The sequence below is a fragment of the Macrobrachium nipponense genome, chromosome 1 (assembly GCF_015104395.2).
Source record: "Macrobrachium nipponense isolate FS-2020 chromosome 1, ASM1510439v2, whole genome shotgun sequence".
NCBI lineage: Eukaryota > Metazoa > Arthropoda > Malacostraca > Decapoda > Palaemonidae > Macrobrachium > Macrobrachium nipponense.
Genome location: NC_087200.1, coordinates 148,421,212 through 148,444,067, shown reverse-complemented (window position 1 = coordinate 148,444,067; position 22,856 = coordinate 148,421,212). Strand labels below are relative to the sequence as shown.

The 22,856-nt window shown below is 41.2% G+C and overlaps 1 protein-coding gene across 8 annotated transcripts in view; it reads left to right on the top strand.

Moving 5' to 3' along the window:
- The window catches only part of LOC135219743 (uncharacterized), a 371,373-nt gene that overhangs the window by 335,387 nt on the left and 13,130 nt on the right, over nucleotides 1–22,856 (top strand). For all 8 annotated transcript variants that reach the window (XM_064256773.1, XM_064256771.1, XM_064256772.1 and 5 more), the window contains 2 exons: nucleotides 17,515–17,655; nucleotides 17,970–18,134. In XM_064256773.1, coding sequence (XP_064112843.1) covers nucleotides 17,515–17,655; nucleotides 17,970–18,134 — 306 coding nt within the window. The remainder of the gene's footprint in view (nucleotides 1–17,514; nucleotides 17,656–17,969; nucleotides 18,135–22,856) is intronic.

Below are 22,856 nucleotides of genomic sequence, written 5' to 3'. Positions count from 1 at the left end.
GACCCTCTTCTTGCTGGCCCTGGCATCAGCGAAGAGAGTAGGGGAACTTCATGGTCTGTCTTTCAATGTAAAGCATTCCAGGGGATGGGGATCTGTGACGCTCGATTTCGTCCCGAACTTCGTAGCCAAGACTCAGAATCCGTCGATCCCTGACAACAGGTTCGATTCTTTCACAATCCCCTCCCTGGATTTCACGACAACGATGCGGATGAGATGCTGCTTTGTCCTGTGAGGGCGCTATAGCGCTATCTGAAGAGAACTCGACACCTAGGCCTGAGGTGTCGACGCCTCTTCGTTAGCACTGGGGTGACAAGAAAAGAAGTATCCAAGAACACACTTTCTTTCTGGCTGCGTTAGGTGATCAGGAGGGCGTACGAGACTGATGGTAGTGACGACACCCGTACCCTTCGTCCGAGAGCCCACGAAGTCAGAGGCATTGGTCCTTCCCTTGCGTTCCGCAAGAACTTCTCCGTGGCGCAGGTCCTGAAGGCAGGTGTCTGGGCCAACCAGACTACCTTCACTTCATTCTACCTTCGGGATATTGCCCACAAGTCCTTGGATACTTTTTCCTTGGGACCTGTGGTGGCTGCTCAACACGTGTAAGCTTACCCAGCACCTGAGCAGGCAGAACAGCATTGATTCCTGGTGTGAATGTAGGAATGAATGTGTGAATGAGAGTGCGACTGGCTTCTACTTCCCCATCTTTCTCTCTCTACCTGTGGGCAGAGGGACACGGTTGTCACCACGCTGGAAAAGGAAAAGATGCAGGTAAGCTACTCGACCCAGCTCCCACCTATCCCTTTCATTAGGGATAGGAGCATATATCCACCACTTCCTCCAACAAAGGGGAATGAAGTGGATGCCAACTTGAGACAAACCCATAACTTTATGTTGCCTCTTGCAAACAGGAACAAGTTCTTGCTTGCTGGTATGAAGAGATACGCTTGCCTCTCTCTTAGTACTCGGTCCAGAGGTCTGACCATTGATCCTGCGGTGCACACCCTGATCAATCGGACAGAGGCTTGGATCCCTCCCTCGCTCTTACAACCAGGGAGGCATTCCAAGGTTGGGCGAACACCAGTCTGTTCACAAAAGACTCAGATTCCTCCCACCAAGAAGTGAGTCTTCCTATTGTTAAAGGACCGAGGGTTTGTATTACGTATCGGAACAAATGACAATTTGTCGAAAATTGCATTTTTCCTAACTATACAAACCTGAGGTCCTTTACATATAGTCCCACCTCATGCCACCCCTCACTCTGCATTTTTTGCATGGGCCTAAAGCAAAAGTGATTCTTCACCTCCCAGTCGCGCGGCGCGCGCACTGTCGGACAAGCAGTTAACTACCGTTCTCCCCTTGTTCGAAGCTTACGACCGTTCCAGCTGCCGCTAGCTACTTCCTATTGTTAAAGGACCTCAGGTTTTTATAGTTAGGAAAAATGGAATTTTTGACAAATTGTAATTTTTTTGTAAAGTTAAGTGTTACAATTTTGTTAATGTTTCGTAAAGTTTAGTTTATGTTTTCCTGACATTTTTTATGTTTCGTAAAGTTAAGTGTATGTATCTTGCCGTTTGTCCTCCTCCTCTGTCGCCACTTTCGGAGATAGCCTCTCTCGAAAGGTAAGCTGCCATATTTTACTACATACGTACGTATGTACGTACAGTATTTCTTGTATACCATGCACAATAATACACTATTTACAGGTACTATGTAGTACATATTAGCAGTACATATTAAGTTAGGTATGGAATGGTCCAAATTGTTGTAGTATTTCATTGTTTATAGGTCAATTTAGTTTTATTATGAAATTTACTGGGGTGTTTTTGGAGCGCTTGGAACGGATTAGCCATTTTACATGTAAAATGCGGTTCAAGATACAAAAAACTCATAATACGAAGGCCGCCTCGGAATGGATTAATTTCATATCTCGAAGTACCACTGTATCTAAAAAAAATTTTTGTAGTTGACGTACCGTACGTTCCGATAAGCACCCGACAGACAATTTTAGTCAATGTATAATACGTTCAGTAGGCGTTTAAGGGTTAAAGATCAAGGTGTAATAAGAATTGAACAAATGAAGAAGGTAAATTTAATCCTTGTCTCACTTCCCAATTTAATTATTACTTTATATTCCACTCGATTGCCAAATATAGTAAAAGCAGCCTGCTTTATAAATGTTATAATGAGGAACATGTTTTATAGCATTATGTAATAAGGAAATTAGTATTGGAAAATTATCAGATTGATTGATTGATGCAAAAATGTACCATGGCATCACAACAACTTAGGTCATCAACACCGGTGGGAAATGATCACTGGTGTGCAAGTCATTGACTATATTCCAATCAATCTGTCAACCTATACTTGTAGTACATAGAGTTAAGTCACTGAGGAAAATATTTCCATGTGTTTTTTAAAAATATGTGCTAATTTCTTCATCATTTATACAGCTTGTGTTATTTGAATCCATGAACTCTTCTATTTTTATCCCTGCTCTGTTTGATTTTGTACAGTTACAATCCCATGTCGGGTTGTGAGCATTAAAATCACCTATTATTAATGTAGGTTCCTTGCTATTATTAAGTAAATCTTTAAGTTTTTCAATTTTGTAATTTTTGTTAGGCTGGTGTATAAATGATAAATTACATAATTATTGTTTTAGATTTGTATGTTAATACTATACTTGATATTTGCAATTCAGCAAGTTTGCAGGTATTATGTCATAATGTACTTTGTTATGTACATATATGGCTGTACCTAAATTTTCTTCTTCTCTAGATGTAGATACTAAGGTATATTTACCTATTGTTGATATTGTTTTATTGACATGTTGTAAACATAGTATCATTGGTTCATATTCTTTCAGTAATCCTAATTCTCCCAAATGTAATCTGGTCTTGAGATCATTTATGTTCCATTGTAATAATATAATTATTGAAAATGTTACGTTGGTGTGTTCAAGTGTTAGTTTCATGTGGATATCTGTCTGCAATATTTTCTTGAATTTTAGTTCCTGACATCTATTGTTTTTCCTTTTTTTATAAGACATCAGGTGCCTAATGCACATACATCCCTTTTTGTGACTGTCTTAAACTGGTAGTTTGTTTATTTGTGTATTTACTAGAATTTTGTAGTGTTGGTTAAGCTTTCCTTGTTATGCTTCTGTTTTAGTTACACAATTTAATAAAACATTCATTACATCCACGTATTATGTGCCATTCTTTTTTCATTTAGTCTTGCTGCTCCAATTACTGGTGATGGGGAGTAATCTAATCTCCCTTCACGTAATCATCTTGTCAATGGTTTCCTTTCCTCCTTACTATTTCTTTGATGATCTGGGTACCTGCGGTACTTTTGGTTTTATTGTTATTTTAGGAGACAAAGGTATATTTTTATCATTTGCAGGCTTTTGTTCTTTCTTTAGGTCTTTGGTCTTTGTTTTAACATATCTCCCTAACAATTGTTGGTTTTTTGGTCTTGGATGGAGTTCTCTCTGAAGGCCTCTTTTTTATCTTTAGCTTCCAGTTCATTAGATCTCTCTTCTAATACTTCTGCGGTACATGTACTATCCTCTTGCGGTTCCATTTTCTACAGTAGCCCAAATGGATTGTAAAAATATCCATCTTAGGAGTGTGCAACTTTAGATATTAACTGAAAAGTAGCTGTCATTTCCTGAGATTGATGTATTAGGGGTTTGTTACTTTTGTGTATTTCCATTTTTGTTTCTTTATTTTATTTTATAGTGGAAAAGGTACATATTGTAGTGGGATCATGCATTCCTCTAACTTTTAATTCCAATTTTGCCTCTTTTATAGGCATTTCTGTTCTCTCTTGCAGTAATTTTAGTTCTGTGTTGTATATATAATACATACATTCCTTGGGCCTTGATGGGTGATTTTGCCCACAGTTCACGCATTTAGGCTCACAGCACATCCATTGGGATGTGGCATGCTCTTCAGATAAAAACCACAATACAAACATACAGATGTATTCCTGCAATGTTTCTTTGTGTGCCCGTACTTACTGCAGTTTTGGTACTGTAGGGGTTTTGGGACATGGTCGGATTTCCCTGTTTTGGCCCATAATTTTAATTTTCAATGGTAATTCTTCGCCTTCGAATTTTATTTTTGCTAATTTAAATATTTGTATATTATTTTGTCTACTTTTCAAGTTCTATATTTCACAGTCCAGTACATTATTATACCTCATTTTAATGTAATTTAATATAGTATAACATATTCTTTTCAAATGGCTCATCATTATCATCAGGAAGCACTGTGAGGACCAGAGAGTAAGACTGGTAGCTGGGTACTGATAGTTTATTACAGACGAACTGGGTTGGCATAGACAGGTGCGTAGTGTCCGTCACCCACGCACAAACAAACATAAACCAAAATGGACAGGCCCCCCAAACCTCTTGGAGTTTTTCATAACATCCTTGGTATTTACGACAGTAGTGGAGCAATAGATTATACTCTTAGATTTCCAAAAGGCCTTTGACAAAGTCCCACACAAGAAACTGATGACAAAAGTTTGAACTTTAGGAATTGTAGGGAGAAACAGCAGAACTAGGTTGAAGACTGGCTAACTTATAGAAAACAGAGTCGTTAAAAAAATAAAAAATGGTGAAGAATCGGAATGGGAAGATGTAACAAGTGAAGTTCCCCTGGGTTTCTGTCCTTGGCCCTCTCCTGTTTTGATTTACATTAATTACATTGATATAGGCTTAACTAGCAGGATAGCCAAATTTGCAGATGACACCAAACTAGGTGTAAATACAGCAGACCCAGATGCCCTGGAAAGTTTAAGAAATGATCTAATGAAAATAGGAGAGTGGTAAAAAATATTGCAAATGCCTTTTAACATAAATAAGTGTAAAGTGTTACAAATAGGAACAAACAATCCCCCATGCCAGTTACATGCTGCTTGGGAATGACATAAGTAGTGTAGAACAAGAGAGGACCTTGGAGCCATTATTACGAGGGCTTAAAATCCACAAAACAGTGCATAAAAGCTGAAAAGAAGGCACAGAAACTAGTGGGATACATAAAGAGGCAGTTCAAATAAAACAGAAATAAGGAACTGTGCTGCGCTCTACACATCAATAGTTAGACCCCATCTTGAATATGCAGTACAGTTTGGTCACCAACACTAAGAAAGGACATAAATAGATTAAAAGGAGTACAAGAAAGAGCCACAAAGTTAATTCCATCTATCAGGCAAGTAGGTTACCAAAACGACTAGAGAGCCTGAACTGTATGGCTTAGAAACACGACGATTGCGAGGACAACCCAATAGAAACATTTAAAATACTGAAAGGCATAACAAAAGTAGACAGTAACCTATTACATTAAACAAAAAAAACCAGACAAGAAATAATAGATGGAAACTAGAACTGAAGAGATACAACACATCCCATTGTTGGAACTTCTATACATACAAGATATGTGACACATGGAATGAACTGCCTCCAGAAGTTGTAAATAACAACAGTGTGGAAGGGTTTAAAAGAAAGCTAGACAAAATCATTAGGACGCTGTTAATGCACAGTAAAACCTTCCTTCGACAGGTAAGTAAACAAGTCTTTAAGACATGCTAATCCTTGTAACTCTCTCTCTCTCTCTCTCTCTTTACTTGACGTATGTTATTGTTTTCCTAGAGTAAATACTGTATGAAAGCATTTGTATTGATCTTGACTTTTTATAAACTATTTCTAGTTTTTAGGCATACACTTTTGATGCAAAAAAAAAACCAGGTACTTTGTTTTTTTTCTGTGTCAAAAAATAACCATTTTTTCAAAATCTATCTCCTCCCTCGATATTTAATTATTAAGACCTGGGATTTACTACCAAAATATAGGACCTTATGTAGACCTCCAATCAAATGAAAAGTTTTTTTTTGTTTTTTTTTTTAAAACTAAAAGTAATTTTTTTTCGCTAGATAAGAATTTTTCCATTATGGTAAAAAATAACCATATAAATCAAGAAAAAAATTTAGAAAAAAAACAAAAAAAAAAAAAATAAAAAAAAAAAAGGGCTTCACTTGATTGTTTCTATAATGTCTTTTTTGTTCTAAAGTTATATACCAAATTTCAATGCTATAGCTTTAAAACTTAGGGTAGAAGATAGAATTTAAAGGTCAATAAGTGTATAGCTTTTGAAAAAATAATGGCGTTCAAATTTTTACTTTGCATTTTTACAAGACAGTGTTCAATAAATAATGATTATTATGAATTTATATTTCTTTTTTAGGTATTCAATAAACCAAAACTATGTTATTTATCATAATTTAATCATAAATGAAGATCCCGTTGCTCAATATATCGTAGCCTGCGGCACTGCGTCAGACAAGATGGGGCACTCCTTCCTACACAATCTCTCTCTCCTTCACTAACTTGGCTTATTAGCGCGAATTTTAATTCTTCTGTATGTTAGCGAAGTGTTTTTTCCTTGCATTTTCCTCTCTGGCATGATGAAATTTGTGCCGAAACAAAGATAAACAAGCGTAAAAAGCAAGAGAATGTCAAAGGTGAAACTCAAACGTGTACTCTTTTTACAAAGACAATGTTATTAAATCATGATTTCTGGGCTCAGCTCGTGTTCGGCCTATGAAATATCCTTAAGTTCATTATTTTTCTAGGTAAATTAATCCTAATATTACCAGAGAAAAAATAAAATTCAAGAAAATGTCAGTTTAAAACTGACTCGCTCACTCTATAAAAAAAAAAGAAGTCTCGGTATGGTAACAGGGGCGAGTGAGATCACTACCACGAGGTCATTTTTACCATTTAGACCTTCCATCACAAAAATAACCCCCACCTGAGAGAGCTGATACCAAAGTGGGTGATGCGTCCGCTACTACTTACTACTACCGACGCCAAGCGGAGAGCAGCGCCTCTAGCGGCCATCCTTTATAATTAGCTCGACAACGCCAGTTGTTGATTCTTTTGCTCGTGTTGTTTTTTCGCTTTTTTGGATTTACCTATTCCACGATGGAACGTGCTGCTATCGCTTCGGCTAAGTTAAGTGCCCGATAAGTAATAATTTTTGTATTTCAGTCTTCCAGGGACCAGTATTTTCCGTTGTTTTTTTTAGGTCATATACGGTCACCTGGTTGACTCGTGGAGGCCATGAGCTGCCTCGTGTTTCCTAAGATTTCCCAGTCTCCCATACTGGGACATCTTATGCTTATGGGCTCTTATTTTTACGTTCATCGTCTTGTTACATCGTATTTTAGAATTAGGGTACACAGCCCATACCTTTTACCTTTTATCTTTTAGTTTGGTATTTAGGGCTATACTGTGTTTCTCTCACCCAGCATCCCAGCTCTTGCTCTTCATCGGCTACCGCTGGCTCCGAGTAGTCGACTGCTCTTCGGATCAGTTCGCCTCCCCTCCTGGGCTTCTTTCTCTTTTACTAAAGTGTCCCTTCCATTCTTTTACGATGTATTTTATTATTTATCAGTGTTATTTAGGGTGTTAGGCTAGCCTAAGTGCCTGTACCGTGTGTTGGTACAGTTGGGTTCACGTGGCCTCTCTGTGGGTTGTGTTGCTATCGCGTCCTGGGCCACCACCGATCAGTGTCCCATTAGGCACCTTACCCTCTCCCTTCCCTCCCTTCCACGTGGTAGGGAGGGGTCTGGTGGTCGGGCCTCCCGGTTGTCATGACAACCACAGTAGCCTTCCTCCCTCTCCCTCTGAGGGGGCCAGAGGAGCCCCATACCAGCTGGGGGCCGGGGTGACCACTTGTCTCGGGTACAGGGGTGGGGACTTGATGGGTAGTAGTGTGGGGGTTGGCCACCCCCTCTCTCTCTCGCCCGCCGCGTTCACTCCGGGGTTCCCACATACTCTCCCCTTCCCTACCCTTCCCCTACCATAACGGACGGAGCCCCCGCTCAAGCCGGGGGCCCCTTCGGTTATCGTTCGTTTCTGGCTCCGCCAGCGGGCGGGTGGAGGATTTACCAGTGGTCTATATAGCTTTGCCTAGTATATCCTTTTTTCCGCTACCGGAGGAGAGCTTGCTTTCTTACCCGGGCACTCCTCTAGTAGTCGGAAGGAATCATGTCTTATTCTATAAGGATACATACCCTTACTGATACTGTAATTTATTTGTTTATTTATAGTTTTCACGTACTATCTCCGTCGTGGTTTCGTGGGCTCCTCACCACTCCTGGTTGGATCATTTTCTTGTCTCCGGCGTACGCTGCGGACCCCAACCAACCGCCTATCTAACCACACGTATTGCGGCGGAGCACTAGTTTTACTCTAACTTACATACTCCGGCATGCAGCGGAGGGTCTATGTTAGGCTGTAAGTGTGAACCCCGATACTCATGTATCCCATCCACTTACAGGCTACTAACTGCCAGGATCCAGGCTGCAATGCAGTCCTTTATGACCCCTGTGCCCATGAGGAATGCAGGACCCACGCCCCGTGTGCCACTACCACAGCGGGATGATTGTCTGGCACCCTGAGGCATGCACACCATCTGCTACGACCTCGTGAGTCAGCTTTTGGGCTGGGGTAAGTAGATTCCTGGACAAATTTCCTGTACATGTAATCAATGGGTTTATCTTTAGTTTTAAGCTACTTTAAGCTGATCTCTGCCGTTAGAGGCTTCATATCGCCTTCTCTTAAGGCTGCCGCCGTGAAAGAAGTCGCTTTGGCAACCCTGAAAGCTTGGGTAGGCGGCTTTGGCAAAAAACGCCGCCAAGGGTCAGCCTTACATCCTGGATAAAAAAATTGGCTATCCAGATCTTCCCCGGAGGCAAGGCGACGGGATATGTCGACCCCGTCTCAGCAGCCCCACTCATAGCTTCAATAACCAGCAGGAGGTGCAGCAGGCGTTTGGGTCACCGTCTCGACACAGGAACCGGTGCCGGACGTCGCAAACCTGGATCTAAACCTTGAGCCAATGGCGGTAGGTGCCGAGGACTCGTTTGGTCGAGGTAGGTGTTGCGGGCGCATCAAGGGCTACCTTTGAGCGCTCCTGGATTCTTCACCCTGTCCCTTCTTCTTCATCTTTTCAAGGCTTCACGGGATCTGAGATCCTTTCGCGTTCACCGCTCTCTCTGTACCCCCGAAAGTGAAGGGACAGAGAGAACAGAAGACCCTTCATAAGACGACTTCCAAAAAGTTTGTCGTCTTCTTCGGCACGGAAGTCTACGACATCCTACGCCGATGCGGTGAAGGCCAAGCCTAGCTCTTCTCACTCAAAGAGCTCAAGAAGCAAGGCTTCTAAAGAGAAGGCCCGCGCTCCGGCCGAGCCAGTGCCTTCTCCGGCATCCACCGGATCCACTTCCGGTTACTCCTGTTTGGGGTGGCGGGACCTAGTGCTTTTTTGATCCCACCACCTTCTCAGCAGGAGTTTTGCAACAAGTGGGAGAGATGGTCGGCTCCCTCGGTACAAGATTTGAGCAAATGTTTGCTCAACTATCCAGTTACCATTAATCAGTCCGGTCAGTCAATCCAAGACCTCTCTAACTGTGTTAGAGAACATGATGACCGTTTCGCTGGCCTGACTCAGGCCCCACAAGCGAACTTCCCTGTAAGCAGGTACTGGTTTGGTCCAGTTACCTCCATATGAATCCCTGCCAGCTTTCTCTATGAATAATCCTTGGAGGGTGGCAGCTTATGCCCCCTTCAAGGATGGCATGATCTCCATTCCGGAGTGTGGAACAAGAAGGATTGAGGACTTCGAGTTCTACCCCCCCGGATTGACTCAGCCTTCATAGGGTATGCCAGACTGACAGAAACAGCCCTCAATAGAGAGGACAAAATCTCTAGGGAGACTGTTCTATACAGTAGGGATCATGCACAGAGGGAATGGGTTCACTGCCTGGAGGATTGGAATTGTACGAATACCAAACTCCAGGCATTCAAGAGCCCTTTCACTATCTTTGCCACGGAGGAGGAGGCTTCTCTTCCTTTGCGACTAAGATGGTGGAAACGACTCTCAGGCAGTCCTTAAGGACGAAAACCCGTTGCACAATTGAGGGAGGCGGAACCAACATCTCCGCTCTTTCCTGCCTTCGGAGAACTGTGGGAGAACTTGCCAGCCACTTTCACAGTAGGGAAGCTGAAACCAGACTGTGCGATGGACCAGTTTGGTGAGAAGCTCCCTAGACTGCCTGATAGCCTTATTCAGGCAGAATTTGATGCCCGTACGAGATTTGGGAGGTCACTTAACTCCCTTATCATCACGGAGATGGCTGCCCTTTCTTATGCCACCGAACCACTCTTCAAGATACTGGCTAAGTCTCAGCTCCAGTCAGTTCAAGCTGATGCTTTCGACTTTTTTACCGCCAGAAGGAATTGTCGAAAGCATGTATTGCAAGAAGCAACTATTAGGCATGAACCTAATAGGCTTCTTGCTTCCAGCATGTGGGGTGGCGGACCTCTTCCCAGAAGCTTCTGTGAATGAGGTACATCACGAGGCTGCTAGGCTTAACCAGAGCCTTAGAGCCAGATGGGGTATCTCATCCAAAAGGAAGAACAGAAGAGAACCCCCCCGCTTCTGGTAAGAAACTGAAGAAGACTGGTAGGAAGGTTCCAACCATACCAGAAACAGCAGCAACAGCAACACTTCGTCCAAGCTCAAGTGTCCCAGTTACACAACAGGGGCAGCCCTCGACGTCTAAACAGATGCAACCCATCCTCCTGTTGTCTCCTCAAAAACCAGCCCTCGACTTCATACACCGTCTCGCCAGCTTTCAACTCAATGTATGAGATCCAAGCCTTCCCAACTTTTTAACAGGTTCTCTAGGGGAAGCAGGGCGAGAGGTCACTTTCGCCAACGAGGTACAGGAAGAGCTGCCAAGAGGCAAGCACTTCAGAGGAAGGCGCGGAGGTTAACCCGCTCAACAGCAGTGAGGCTCCCCAGGTAGGAGGGAGGCTGTTTTCTTCTTCCGTCACAGGTGGGGGTTCAGCAAATGGGCACAGAGCATTGTGTCCAAAGGATTGGGTTGGAGTTGGATCAAAGATCCCCCACCAAACAAGTCATTCTATCAGATACCATCAAAGGAGTTGACAGATTATGCGGAGGAACTCCTTCAGAAAGGAGCTATTGCAAGAGTCAAGCATCTAAAATTTTTTCAAGGACGCTTGTTCAGCATGCCAAAGAAAGGCTCAACAAAAGAAGGGTAATCTTAGACTTGTCAAAGCTAAACTCTTTCATTCGTTGCGACAAGTTCAAAATGCTGACCATCTCGCAGGTGCGGACCTTACTTCCCCGTGGGGCCGTCACCACCTCTATCGATCTTACAGACGCATACTATCATATCCCTATAGCGAGACACTTTCCGGCCATTCCTAGGCTTCAAACTAGGAAATCAGACCTTCTCTTTCAAAGTGATGCCCTTCGGACTGAATGTAGCCCCCAGGGTATTCACGAAAAATAGCGGAAGTAGTAGTCCAGCAATTGAGATCACAAGGGATAATGGTAGTAGCGTACCTCGACGATTGGTTGATCTGGGCACCAACTGTCGAGGAATGCCTCAAAGCCACAAAGAAGGTAGTGCAATTCCTGGAACATCTGGGGTTCCGATAAACAAAACGAAATCCAGATTCACTCCGGAGACTCGTTTTCAGTGGAGGAATCCAATGGGATTTATCCTCCCACAATCTGTCAATTCCGGTGGTCAAAAGGAAAGAAATCAGCCAAGTCTGTGAGGCAATTTCTCAAAAGCAAACAAGCTTCAAGGAGAAAACCAGGAAAGAATCCTAGGTTCCCTTCAGTTTGCCTCAGTGACTGGACATCCTTCTGAAATCAAGACTGAAAGATAAAATCGAGTTTGGCGGTCAAGAGCAAACGCCATTTCTCGAGACAAGTTGTCAGTGATTCCACAGATCCTTCGCAACCAGCTCCGTCCATGGACAAAAGTGAAGAACCTTGCCAAGTTAGTACCCCTTCAATATCCCCTTCGGTGTTAACCATTCACACGGATGCCTCCCTGTCCGGTTGGGGGGGATATTCTCAATTCAAGCAAGTTCAGGGGACTTGGTCCGTCCACTTCCGCCAGCTCCACATAAATGTGCTGGAAGCAATGGCGGTGTTTCTTACCTTGAAGAAACTCCTCCCCCCAAAGAAGTCTCATCTAAGACTAGTTTTGGACAGTGCAGTAGTAGTACACTGCATCAACAGAGGAGGGTCCAAATCCAAACACGTGAATCATGTCATGATAGCCATCTTTGCTCTAGCAAACAAGCACAAATGGCATCTATCTGCCACCACTTGGCAGGGGTAAGAAACGTTATAGCGGACGCACTGTCCCGGTCAGTCCCTCTGGAGTCAGAATGGTCTCTAGACGACTGGTCATTCCAGTGGATATGCCAGAGAGTTCCAGGTCTCCAAGTAGATCTTTTCGCCTCACAAGCAAACCACAAGCTCCCTTGCTATGTGGCCCCCAACCTGGACACCCTCTGGCTTATGCCACGGACGCCCTGTCGTTAGACTGGAATCAATGGAAGAAAATCTCATGTATTTCCTCCAGTGAATCTTCTTTTGAAAGTTCTGAGCAAAACAAATGAGGACTTTCAAAGGGCTAGTAGCCCTGATTGCTCCAGAACTGGCCAAAGAGCAACTGGTATCCTCTGCTTCTGGAGTTGGGTCTCCGGCCTCAACGGATTCCCAACCCCAAGCTGTCGCAAACCAGTACAAATGAGGACTGTGTTCGCTTCCTCAGGAATTCTTCAGACCCTAAACTTATGGACTTCATGAAGTTTGCGGCTAAAAAAGATCCTTTCTGGAATCAGATAAAAGAGAATCAACTATTAGGCCAATATGACTCAGCTGTCAAAAGTTAGCATCCTTCCTGAAGGAAACGAACACTACAACCATGACAGTTAATTTAGCTATATCCTTTTTCAGATCCTTGTTTGAAAAAGGCTTAGCAGCTAGCACCATTACTACCAATAAATCGGATTTGAAGAAAATCTTTCAGTTGGGTTTCCAAATAGACTTAACAGAATCTTACTTTACGTCTATTCCCAAAGCCTGTGCTGGACTTAGGCCTTCTCAAAGGCCTACTTCAGTTTCATGGTTCTTAAATGACGTCCTCAAATTAGCCTCAGATACTGAACAACTCGTCTTGCACATTCATAATGCTACTTAGAAAGACGTTATTTTATTAAGTCTGGCCTCAGGAGCCAGAATTTCAGAACTGTCGGCTCTATCCAGAGATGCGGGTCACGTAGATTTTCTCTCCTCAGGGGAAGTTCTACTTTCTCCGGATCGCAGCTTTTTAGCTAAAAATGAGGATCCACTTGCAAGATGGGTCCCATGGAAAGTCATCCCACTTCCGCAAGATCCTTCCCTTTGCCCAGTATTAACTTTAGAGCCTTTCTATCTCGTACATCCTCTAGATCCTCAGGTTCCTCTCTTTATGAGAGAAAAGGGTGGAACTTATCAGTTAAAGGAATCAGACAGCAGATCCTTTACTTCATTAAACAAGCCAACCCTGAATCATTTCCAAAAGCACATGATATCAGAGGAGTAGCTACCTCAATTAATTATTTCCAACATATGAATTTTGAGGATCTTAAAAAGTATACTGGATGGAAACACCGACAGTTCTTTAAACGTCATTACCCGAAGTCCTTGGAATCATTAAAATTTTCAGCAGTAGCAGCGGGAAAACATAGTTTCCCCTGATTCTGCGCAGTAGTTGTAGATAAGATCAGGTCTCCTTTCTACCTACCTCGTCCAACATGCCTCACCCTACTGCTATGCTCTTCGTGATACTCTAGCCTTAGCTGCTAGGATCTTATTGGTGGACTGCCCCCCCCTTATTTTTTTGCTAGGGGCACCCACATTTTATGCATATAAATGTGCTTCAGTGTTCCTACCCTTATTTTTATGCTAGGGTAGAACACAATGAGTTTGTATATTTTGTAAATATCTTATTAATTTTAGTGAATCTTTATATACTATTGTGATTACCATATACTATTCTGTACTACCATATCTAGTTTAAGCTAATTTTAAGTACTTATGTTAATATAGTGTAATTGGTTTTTGATTCACTTATATTATATACCAGTCTTTTTACAATTTTGTTTCATTTTGACCTTTTATTTCCATCTTGTCTGTTTCTCTGGGATTTTGACGAAGGAAAAATCTATTTCTGGGTGATGGCTTGTGTCGCCCTATGAAACCCACCCTGTTTTTTCTTACCCATCCTGCAGGACAAGATGACCATTTATAAAGGATGGCCGCTAGAGGCGCTGCTCTCCGCTTGGCGTCGGTAGTAGTAGTAGTAGCGGACGCATCACCCTTTGGTATCAGCTCTCTCAGGTGGGGGATTTTGTGATGGAAGGTCTAAATGGTAAATGACTCGTGGGAGTGATCTCACTCGCCCCTGTTTACCATACCGACACTTCTTTTATAGAGTGAGCGAGTCAGTTTAACTGACATTTTCTTGATTTTTATTTTTCTCTGGTAATATTAGGATTAATTTACCTAGAAATAATGAACTTAAGGATATTTCATAGGGCGACACGAGCCAATCACCCAGAAATAGATTTTTCCTTCGTCAAAATCCCTTTATTATGAATTTCATATTCCTTTTTGGGTATTAATAAACCAAAAACTATGTTATCATAATTGAAGATAAACTTTGCTCAAAGACGTAGCCTGGGCCATGTGGCAACGTGTGTGTGTCAGGCAAGACGGGGCATTCCTTACTATACGCACCCCTCCCCAAGCCCCGCTCTCTCTCTCTTCACTAACGACGCTAATGTTGCGGATATTATGATATTCTGAACTCATATTAGAGCGAATTCTCTTCTTCTGTATGTCGGCGAGATGTTTTGCTTGTCTTTTCCTTTTTGGCATGATGAAATTCAGGCTGAAACAAAGATAAACAAACGAAAAAACAAGCGAATCTCAGAGAGGAAACTCAAACGTGTAACCTCTTTCATGTTTCTGCTCGCTTTGTAGGGTGGTAAGCTGAGAACCTTCCCTCCCACGACTCTTGGAATCATTACAGATGCCATTGCTCACAATTTCTTTGGCAATAATTATCAAGATTTATGATAACAGAAGAAATATTGCATTTTCTTGTTTGGATCAATGTTTTTTGGCTCATTGAGTTACGTTTACTAATTATTACCCTGTAACTATGAAAGTGGAGGAAGTTTGACGAAATATTTCGTATATGCATTCTCCATTGCCATACGAAGCTACATGAATTTTTTTGTGACTGCGTTTTTTGCCTTATACCCCCTCCCCCATATAAAGGGCTTCTCGGTCAGCCCCCTTAAAGATATCTTTAAATTTATTTCATTTAGTTTATTTTAAAAAAAACTACTTTTTTCCTTATAAATTAACATGTAGTTATTATTTAAACTATATATGTGAGTAAACATCTACAAAAAAACTGTATGAAAGCCATTAAAATCTAATAAAAAGTAGTTTGTATGATGTTAGGCTTAGTCCTAAAACACACAAACAAATTTAAAAGTGAATACTAGGCAGCTTAGGCCTAGTCTTAGAATGAATAAACACATCTGAAGTGAATAAGACAGACAGACAGACATACATGGTTAGCGTATATGTCCAATTTAGGCAATTATTGTTGCAAACTGTGCAATTATTGACCTTGTTACAGACTAATGTATCTTAGACCAAGTTTCTGTTGTCCAGTCAGTGATGGAGGGGATGTAAATCATGTAGTCATGTAGGGGAACACGTTTTAGACAGGTACTTGTATTGTACTTGTATAAACCATTCAACAAAACTTATGTCACTTAGGTCAGTAATAAGTTTCTGTTGGCTAATCAATGATTGAGGAACTGTAAGGGAGTACTGGGTTTAAACAAGTACTGCACTGTACAATGTACTAAACATGCTACAAAAACTTATGTCACTTAGATCAGTTTCTATTGTCCCGTCAATAATTTGAAGGCCAATGAGTCAGCGCATGATTTACTCAAGCACTGTACTGTATATGCATGACGCATGCTTCAGACTTTTATCTCTTATGTCAGCTCTGTTGTCCAGTGACTTACACATGTTTTAGACAGGTCTTTACTGTCCTCATATAGAACATGCCACAAACTACGTCTATTGGGTTAGTTTCTGTTGTCCAGTCAGTAATTAGAGAGGATGTAAGTTAGTACATGCTTTAGACTGTTACTGTACATGTATTGAATACATGTATTGAACAGGCTACAAACTAACGTTTCTTAGGTCAGTTTCTCTGATTCAGTCTGTCAACAGAGGGGATGTGATGGAATTGGAACATGTTTTAGACATGTACTCTACTGTACTGACCATGCTACTGTTTTGTCGTCATTATTTTGGGTTCTGCTTTAGTTATATGACCCATACGACAATTCTTCACTCTTACCATGTAGGTAGAGGGAAAGATGGTGTTTTAATATTGGAGGTAATATTCCATTTCTCGTCGCTGAGGTTCCGGGATGAAGGGCCGATAATAAGCAATATCTTCTTGCTTGAGTTTTATTGGCTTAAACTACATTGAAGAAGGCGGCGGTAGTTGAATATACAAAATACGATTAACGTATATAATAGAATCATAACAAACATATGAGATCGAAGCTCTTATTCGACAATAAGGAATCATATCCTGCTACAGAGGGTAGAATTTATAAGATCGAAGCTCTGTGTCGGACTCGATACTAACAACAATAATAATTGGTTATACTTATAACATTTACTCATTATGCAACACAGTGCAATAGCTCTGAACTGAACGTGTCTGCGGAGCTAAGATTTCCCGCGCTCGTTACATAACGTCTTGCATACATAACAGCTACAGACAGGCAGACTTATGGATCATGAGGGGTCGGAATCTGAGGACACAACAAGCAAAAACGAGACTGGTTTTGAGATTTCTCTCCGCAAAACACCACTGATTCTGATTAATTCATTATACACTTGAGTAAATTTGCCTTCTTCATGCCGAGATATTAAATGTAGAATTTTGAAAAGTAACATTTTATTGTCCTTAATTTTTTTTATAACCTAATGACTTTTTTTTTTGCCAGAGAATAGTAATTATAAAAAAATTTAGTAATAAATAACTCTCTTGTGTTTATTTAACATAACAAGGAAGAGATTTTGGCCAGCATTAAAAAAAAAAAAGTTTAAAAAAAAAAGCAAGGTTTTTTTTAAGTTGCATCACTACATGCACTGCATGGCATTTGTTAATGTATACATGTTATGAGCCTTGTTTCATCCAAGCATCATAGATAGTAAAATTGAAATGCATCAAACTTTGATAAATTCTTTTACAAGACATTCAGTCTGATATATACATGACGGCTGACAGTTGCCATGTAGGCCTATCAGCCTACCTTCTTACCACCAATTCCTTCTTTGTTGTAATTTTACTGGTTTTCCAGTGGGTGCTAGAAGGATTATCCATAAGTTGAGACTGCAGGTTTGTTAACTATGAAAATACAAGATTTTTCTCCAATTCTAACCATAGATCCCTCACTTCATGCTATCTATACCACATACCAAGCTATAATGACTTCTGATATGATTCCAGGTGAAGGAAATATCACTATGTCGGGTGAATTTAATTTTACTTGTGATCCAGAAGCAGCAAAAGTTGTCCTTGAAGAAGTCTCAAAGCCGATCTACCTCACGCCATGGGAGATATGCCTCTACCAAACTGGTTTACCTTATGTGCGTATTTTTTTTTTTATCAAAAAGTAATTAACTGATTTTCTACAAGTGGAGGAGTTATTGCTTACTATTTCAATACATATTCAGTAATTTTATATAAAGTGTTTATAGTGCTTAGATATGTGCTTTGAAAATTAATGCCACTCTTTGATACTGTATTTTAAAACTTGTTTCTATTGTTTCGATACAAAAAACATTTGAAAGGTTTATGAATGAGCAATTACACAAAAATGCCTTTAACCATATTCATAATTGGTGGAAAGAAACTTACACAAAGTAATTGTATTAGCTTTTTAAACTTTTATTAATACACAGCAGTGCGACTAGAAATGGGAAGTGTAAACACCCCAGAAGCAGAGCTAATGAATGTCATTGAAGCTAGAGTTAATTCTAGAAGAAAGTTTACAAAGTGGATTACATGCGACCAGTTGGCTATGGCTTGGATGCTTGACAATGTAACAGAACCTGAAAATATGAATGGTAAGTGAAATTTTGGTCAAAGCTATTTCTTCTAAATTTGTAATCTTTGATGGGTATTGTTGTGGCCACCCTTTAAGAGGGGTTATGTGTTTGCTTGGGTCTGCTATGGTACCTTGGCACATTGCACCTGTCTCAGTCAGATCACGAATGTAAAGACAATTTTAAAACTTTGCCTTGCCACTTTGATTTCAGTAATCATGTTTATAAATATGTGTCTGTATACATTTATTTTCTGTGAATAATAATCCATGTAATTATAAATATATTCTAAATGCTAGAAGAAACAACTTGCATTAAAAAAATGAAAAAAAATAACTGATAATAATACTGCTATTGTTTAATTTAGTCAGTTCATGGGTTTACAGTCAATCATATTTTAATGTTAATTTTGATCTAATTCTTGTAAGAAGTATATTTTTATTTCCATTGTTTCCAATTTTCAAGAACATGACAAAACAAATCAGGCATGGTATTACCTAACCATATTTTTAAATTCATTCCTTCTCATGTTCTTGCATGTCTATGTCATCAGTCATGCACATCTACAGCCTTACATACAGTAATATGGTGCAGCTTTATTTTTAGTTGTCTCTTACGAGGAAAATTTTATAGCATGCCAATCAGTCTTAATTATATCTCCTGCCCTGTCAAAATCTGATAGTATTCTGGAAAGGAACCCACACACCATCAGTATTGACCCTTCAGAGATGATTTACTGAGTGGTTATGCTGGAAGGTGCTTTTGTTTCATTACCTTTTCCATAGGATGCCATTTGAGGCATGGGTGAAAGTGGTCTAACCCTCAAAAATGGCGGGTTGGAGTTATAGGCAGGAACCTGTTGTCCTGAGGTTCAATTGTCTTGTGCTGATGTCGGAAAAGGCAAAAGTGAACATTCTGCAGTGTGTACTAAGGTCTAAAGTGGCTTGTTTTGGTCAAACAAGTGGTGCAGACTAACTTTAGATTGGGCGCGAAAGTATTTAACCTGGGAGGGTGCCGCGGCCAATGAGAGCGAAAGTATTCTATCATTCCCCGCTGCTTGGCCAATCAGAGTGCGCCTTGAGTGTTGTGGCCGCCCACTCAGACCTCACACTTTAAACCAGGAGTATACACAAGTTTTTCATTTTTTAATTTTTGCTGGTGGTTTTCCTGCAATTTCTCCCAGAATGAGTTCTAGCAAGGAGGTTGATAATCCTGCTACTGTGGAGAGTATTGGAAGTGAGAGTGAGGACTATATTTGGAGCCAGGAACTACTTGAAAAGCGAGTCAGTGATCCAAGTCACTGGAAGAATATCACCAAACGAAAGAGTGATATTGGAGAGGCCTGTGTTGGTGTGGATCCCACCAAGTGTCACTTGGAGGCTAAGACACTAGTGCCCCCTTGTATGTGCCCCAGCAGTTTATTATGATGTGATAGCTGCTGATGATGTCCAACTTATTTTTAATGCAGTGGTACCTCGACATACGAAATTAATCCGTTCTGAGGCGGCCTTTGTAACATGAGCTTTTCGTATCTTGAACCGCATTTTACTGTATCAAAATGCCTCAATTCCGTTTCCAAACCCTAAAAAAACCCCCTGACAAAAACAACCCCAGTAGAAATTTTAGTAAATAAAGCTAAATTTGACCAAGAAACAATAAAGAAATAAACAACCCCCAATTTGGACCATTCAATACCTAACTTAATTCGTACTAGTACTAATATATACTTACTGTAAATAAAGTCTATTAGTGTACAAGGTATACAAGAAATACGTACGTACATATGTAGTAAAATGTGGAACCTTACCTTTCGAGTAAGGCTATCTCCGAAAGTGGCGACAGAGGAGGAGGATAAACGGCAGAAAACTTCTTATAGTACGTACACTTAACTTTACGAAACACATTAAAAATTGTCAGGAAACATAAACTAAACTTTACGAAACACATTAACAAAACTGTAACACTTAACTTTACAAAAAACTTAAAATTAATTATTTTTTTATTACATTTTTTTTTACACGATTTCAATTTCTTCACCACTTTCAACTTTCTGTTTTTTCATAGTATCAATTGGATCTTCCTTTTTGCTTACTCCTACCTTAAGGCCTCTTTAAAAATAACTATCCAAGGAAGATTGCCTCTGCTACTTGTTTTCACAATGTTCCTGAAACGACTCAGGCAAAACGTCATCGAACTGCGCAAGCTTACGACCTGTGTAAGCCTTTTCGGGGTCTCTTTTCTACAAATGATTGCACTTTATGAAAAGCAGCTAGAGCATCCTTAATTTCTGTCATAGAGTTGTCGTCCTCCTCCTCACCAGTGCTAGAGAACTCTTCTTGAACGGACGTTATGTTGGATGGCCTCCAACTCCTTCAGGTCATCCGTCGTAAGCTCTTCTTGGTGCTCCTCGAGAAGGTCATTGATGTCATCCTCGTCGACGACCAGCCCCATGGACTTGCCGAGTGCAATGCTCTCGTCATGATCTGGTTGCAAAACAGTTTCAGGATCGTCAACTGTTCCTGAATCTGCAGCACCAGCTTCGCCCACGTCGAATCCCTCAGTCTCGGGTGGATACAGCATCAGGCCAGAGTTTCCTCCACGAAGGATTCAAGGTTTGCCTCAAAACCTCCTGCCAAGCTTGATCAATGAGTCGGATGCATATCACAACATCGAAAAGCTCTTTCCAAAATTCACGCAAGGTGAGGTTCGTGGTATTCGTTGATGTCGAAGCATCTCTTGAAAAGATGTTTCGTATACAGCTTCTTGAAGTTCGATATCACTTGCAGGTCCATGGGCTGGAGGAGAGGGGTGGTGGTAGGCGAAGATGAAGAACCTTCTTCAAGGGGCTCTTCTAGAAATGAGGATGCCGTTCTCAACACGAGTGTAGGAACCAGACTTCTAATGTTTTGGTTAGTTTGGCAGAGAAAAGGGGCAGAACCTTGAATTGTCAAAGTTCTGAAGAAGGCTACGTTATCCCCTTACTCAAGAAGCCTCCCTTAGTCAGCACGCCAGTCGTCTTAACGGCTTATTCAAGGGGATCTTGTAAGAAAGGGAGCAGTAGAACTTGTTCAAGATCATTACTCTCCAGGGTTCTACAATTGTCTCTTTGTAGTCCCCAGGTCATTGGGGGGCTGGAGGCCCATCCTGGATGTCAGCGCCCTGAATGTCTTTGTCCGTAAAGATGAAGTTCAAGATGGAAACAAACCAAACAGTCCTGTTGTACATTTGTCTGGGAGATTGGATGACGTCTATAGATCTTCAGGACTCGTACTTCCTGTTCCCATGACACCCCAATTCAAGGAAGTATCTCGTTTTGTGGTTCAAAGGAAGATTTTTCAATTTCGCACCCTTTGCTTCGGACTGACTATAACTCGAGTATTTACTAGGGTAAAGGCTCCCATTGCGAACTTGGCTCCATCCACCTTCAGGGGATACGAATATCCTTGTATTTAGACGACTGGCTCTTAAAAGCCCAGTCAGAGAGTCAGTGTGCGGAAGACCTCAAAAGACACTCTTTTTAGTACAGGAGTTATGAACACTCATAAACCCCCAGAAATCTCAGTTGATTCCCACTCAGGAGATTCAATATTTGGGAACGATCATAGTGACTCAGAGTTTGTTTTTCAGGTTTGGTTTTTCCGACCCGGAAAAGAGTAGATTCTTGCATGAGAAAGATACAAGAAGTTATGGCCTTAAGAGAGTGCTTGTCCAACAATTGGATGAGTCTGCTGCGGTTCCTTTCATTGATGGAGCAGTTTGTGTTGCTCGGCAGGCTACATCTCAGACCCCTGCAATTCTATCTGAAAGCGAGCTGGAACAGGAAGGAGCTTCCAGACTCGTATGTTTTTCCTATAACCAGGAAATAAAAGAGGACCTTCTTTGGTGGACTTCAGAGAAGAGACTGTTGGAAGGCAAGTCTCTCTTTCAACTGAACCCCAACATGAACTTCTATTTAGACGGTTCAGACCTAGGATGGGGAGTGCTTTTAGAGCAAAGTGAAATCTCAGGAGTATGGTCCCTTGAGCAAAGATCTCTGTATATCAATGTGAAGGAGCTAAAGGCAATACACCTGGTCCTTTAGTCCTTTGCATCAGAAGTAGAAAACAAGACAATAGCAATGTATACGGACAACACAACTTCTCTCTCGTATGGCAAGAAGCAAAGAGGGACGCGGTCTTCTTTCTTTATGAAGCAGCAAGAGATCTCCTCATTTGGGCAGAACGAAACAATACACGTTTAGTCACCAGGTTCGCCCAGGGGAAGCTAAACATTTTAGTGGATGAGCTAAGTCATCGAAACAGGTCCTGCCGATGGAATGGATGTTGGATCCTCTGGTCTGCCTAGACCTTTGGAAACTGTGGGGAAAACCGACAAATAGACTTGTTGTTTCCACATCTCTGAATTATTATCTCTATTTTATTCACCAGTTCCAGACCCACAGGCGTGGGCAGTGGATGCTTTTCTTCTGGACTGGTTGGACAAAGAACTGTATGCTTTCCCTCCATTCAGCCTAGGCGCTACATGACTTTACCGCCACGCTGTTACAGAATAAGATGAGTGACACTCTCTTATCAGGTAAGGAATCAACAAACAATTTAATTAATGGTGGCAAAGATTTTTCTATTCTCAGTCTCTGTATTTTTATGAATCTGAGGTAGAATTATCCATGCTTCCCACCTTCCCTTAACTGGATTTATGTTGATGAGCATAAAAACTGAGCTCTTTGGCGTGTTGTTTCTCTCT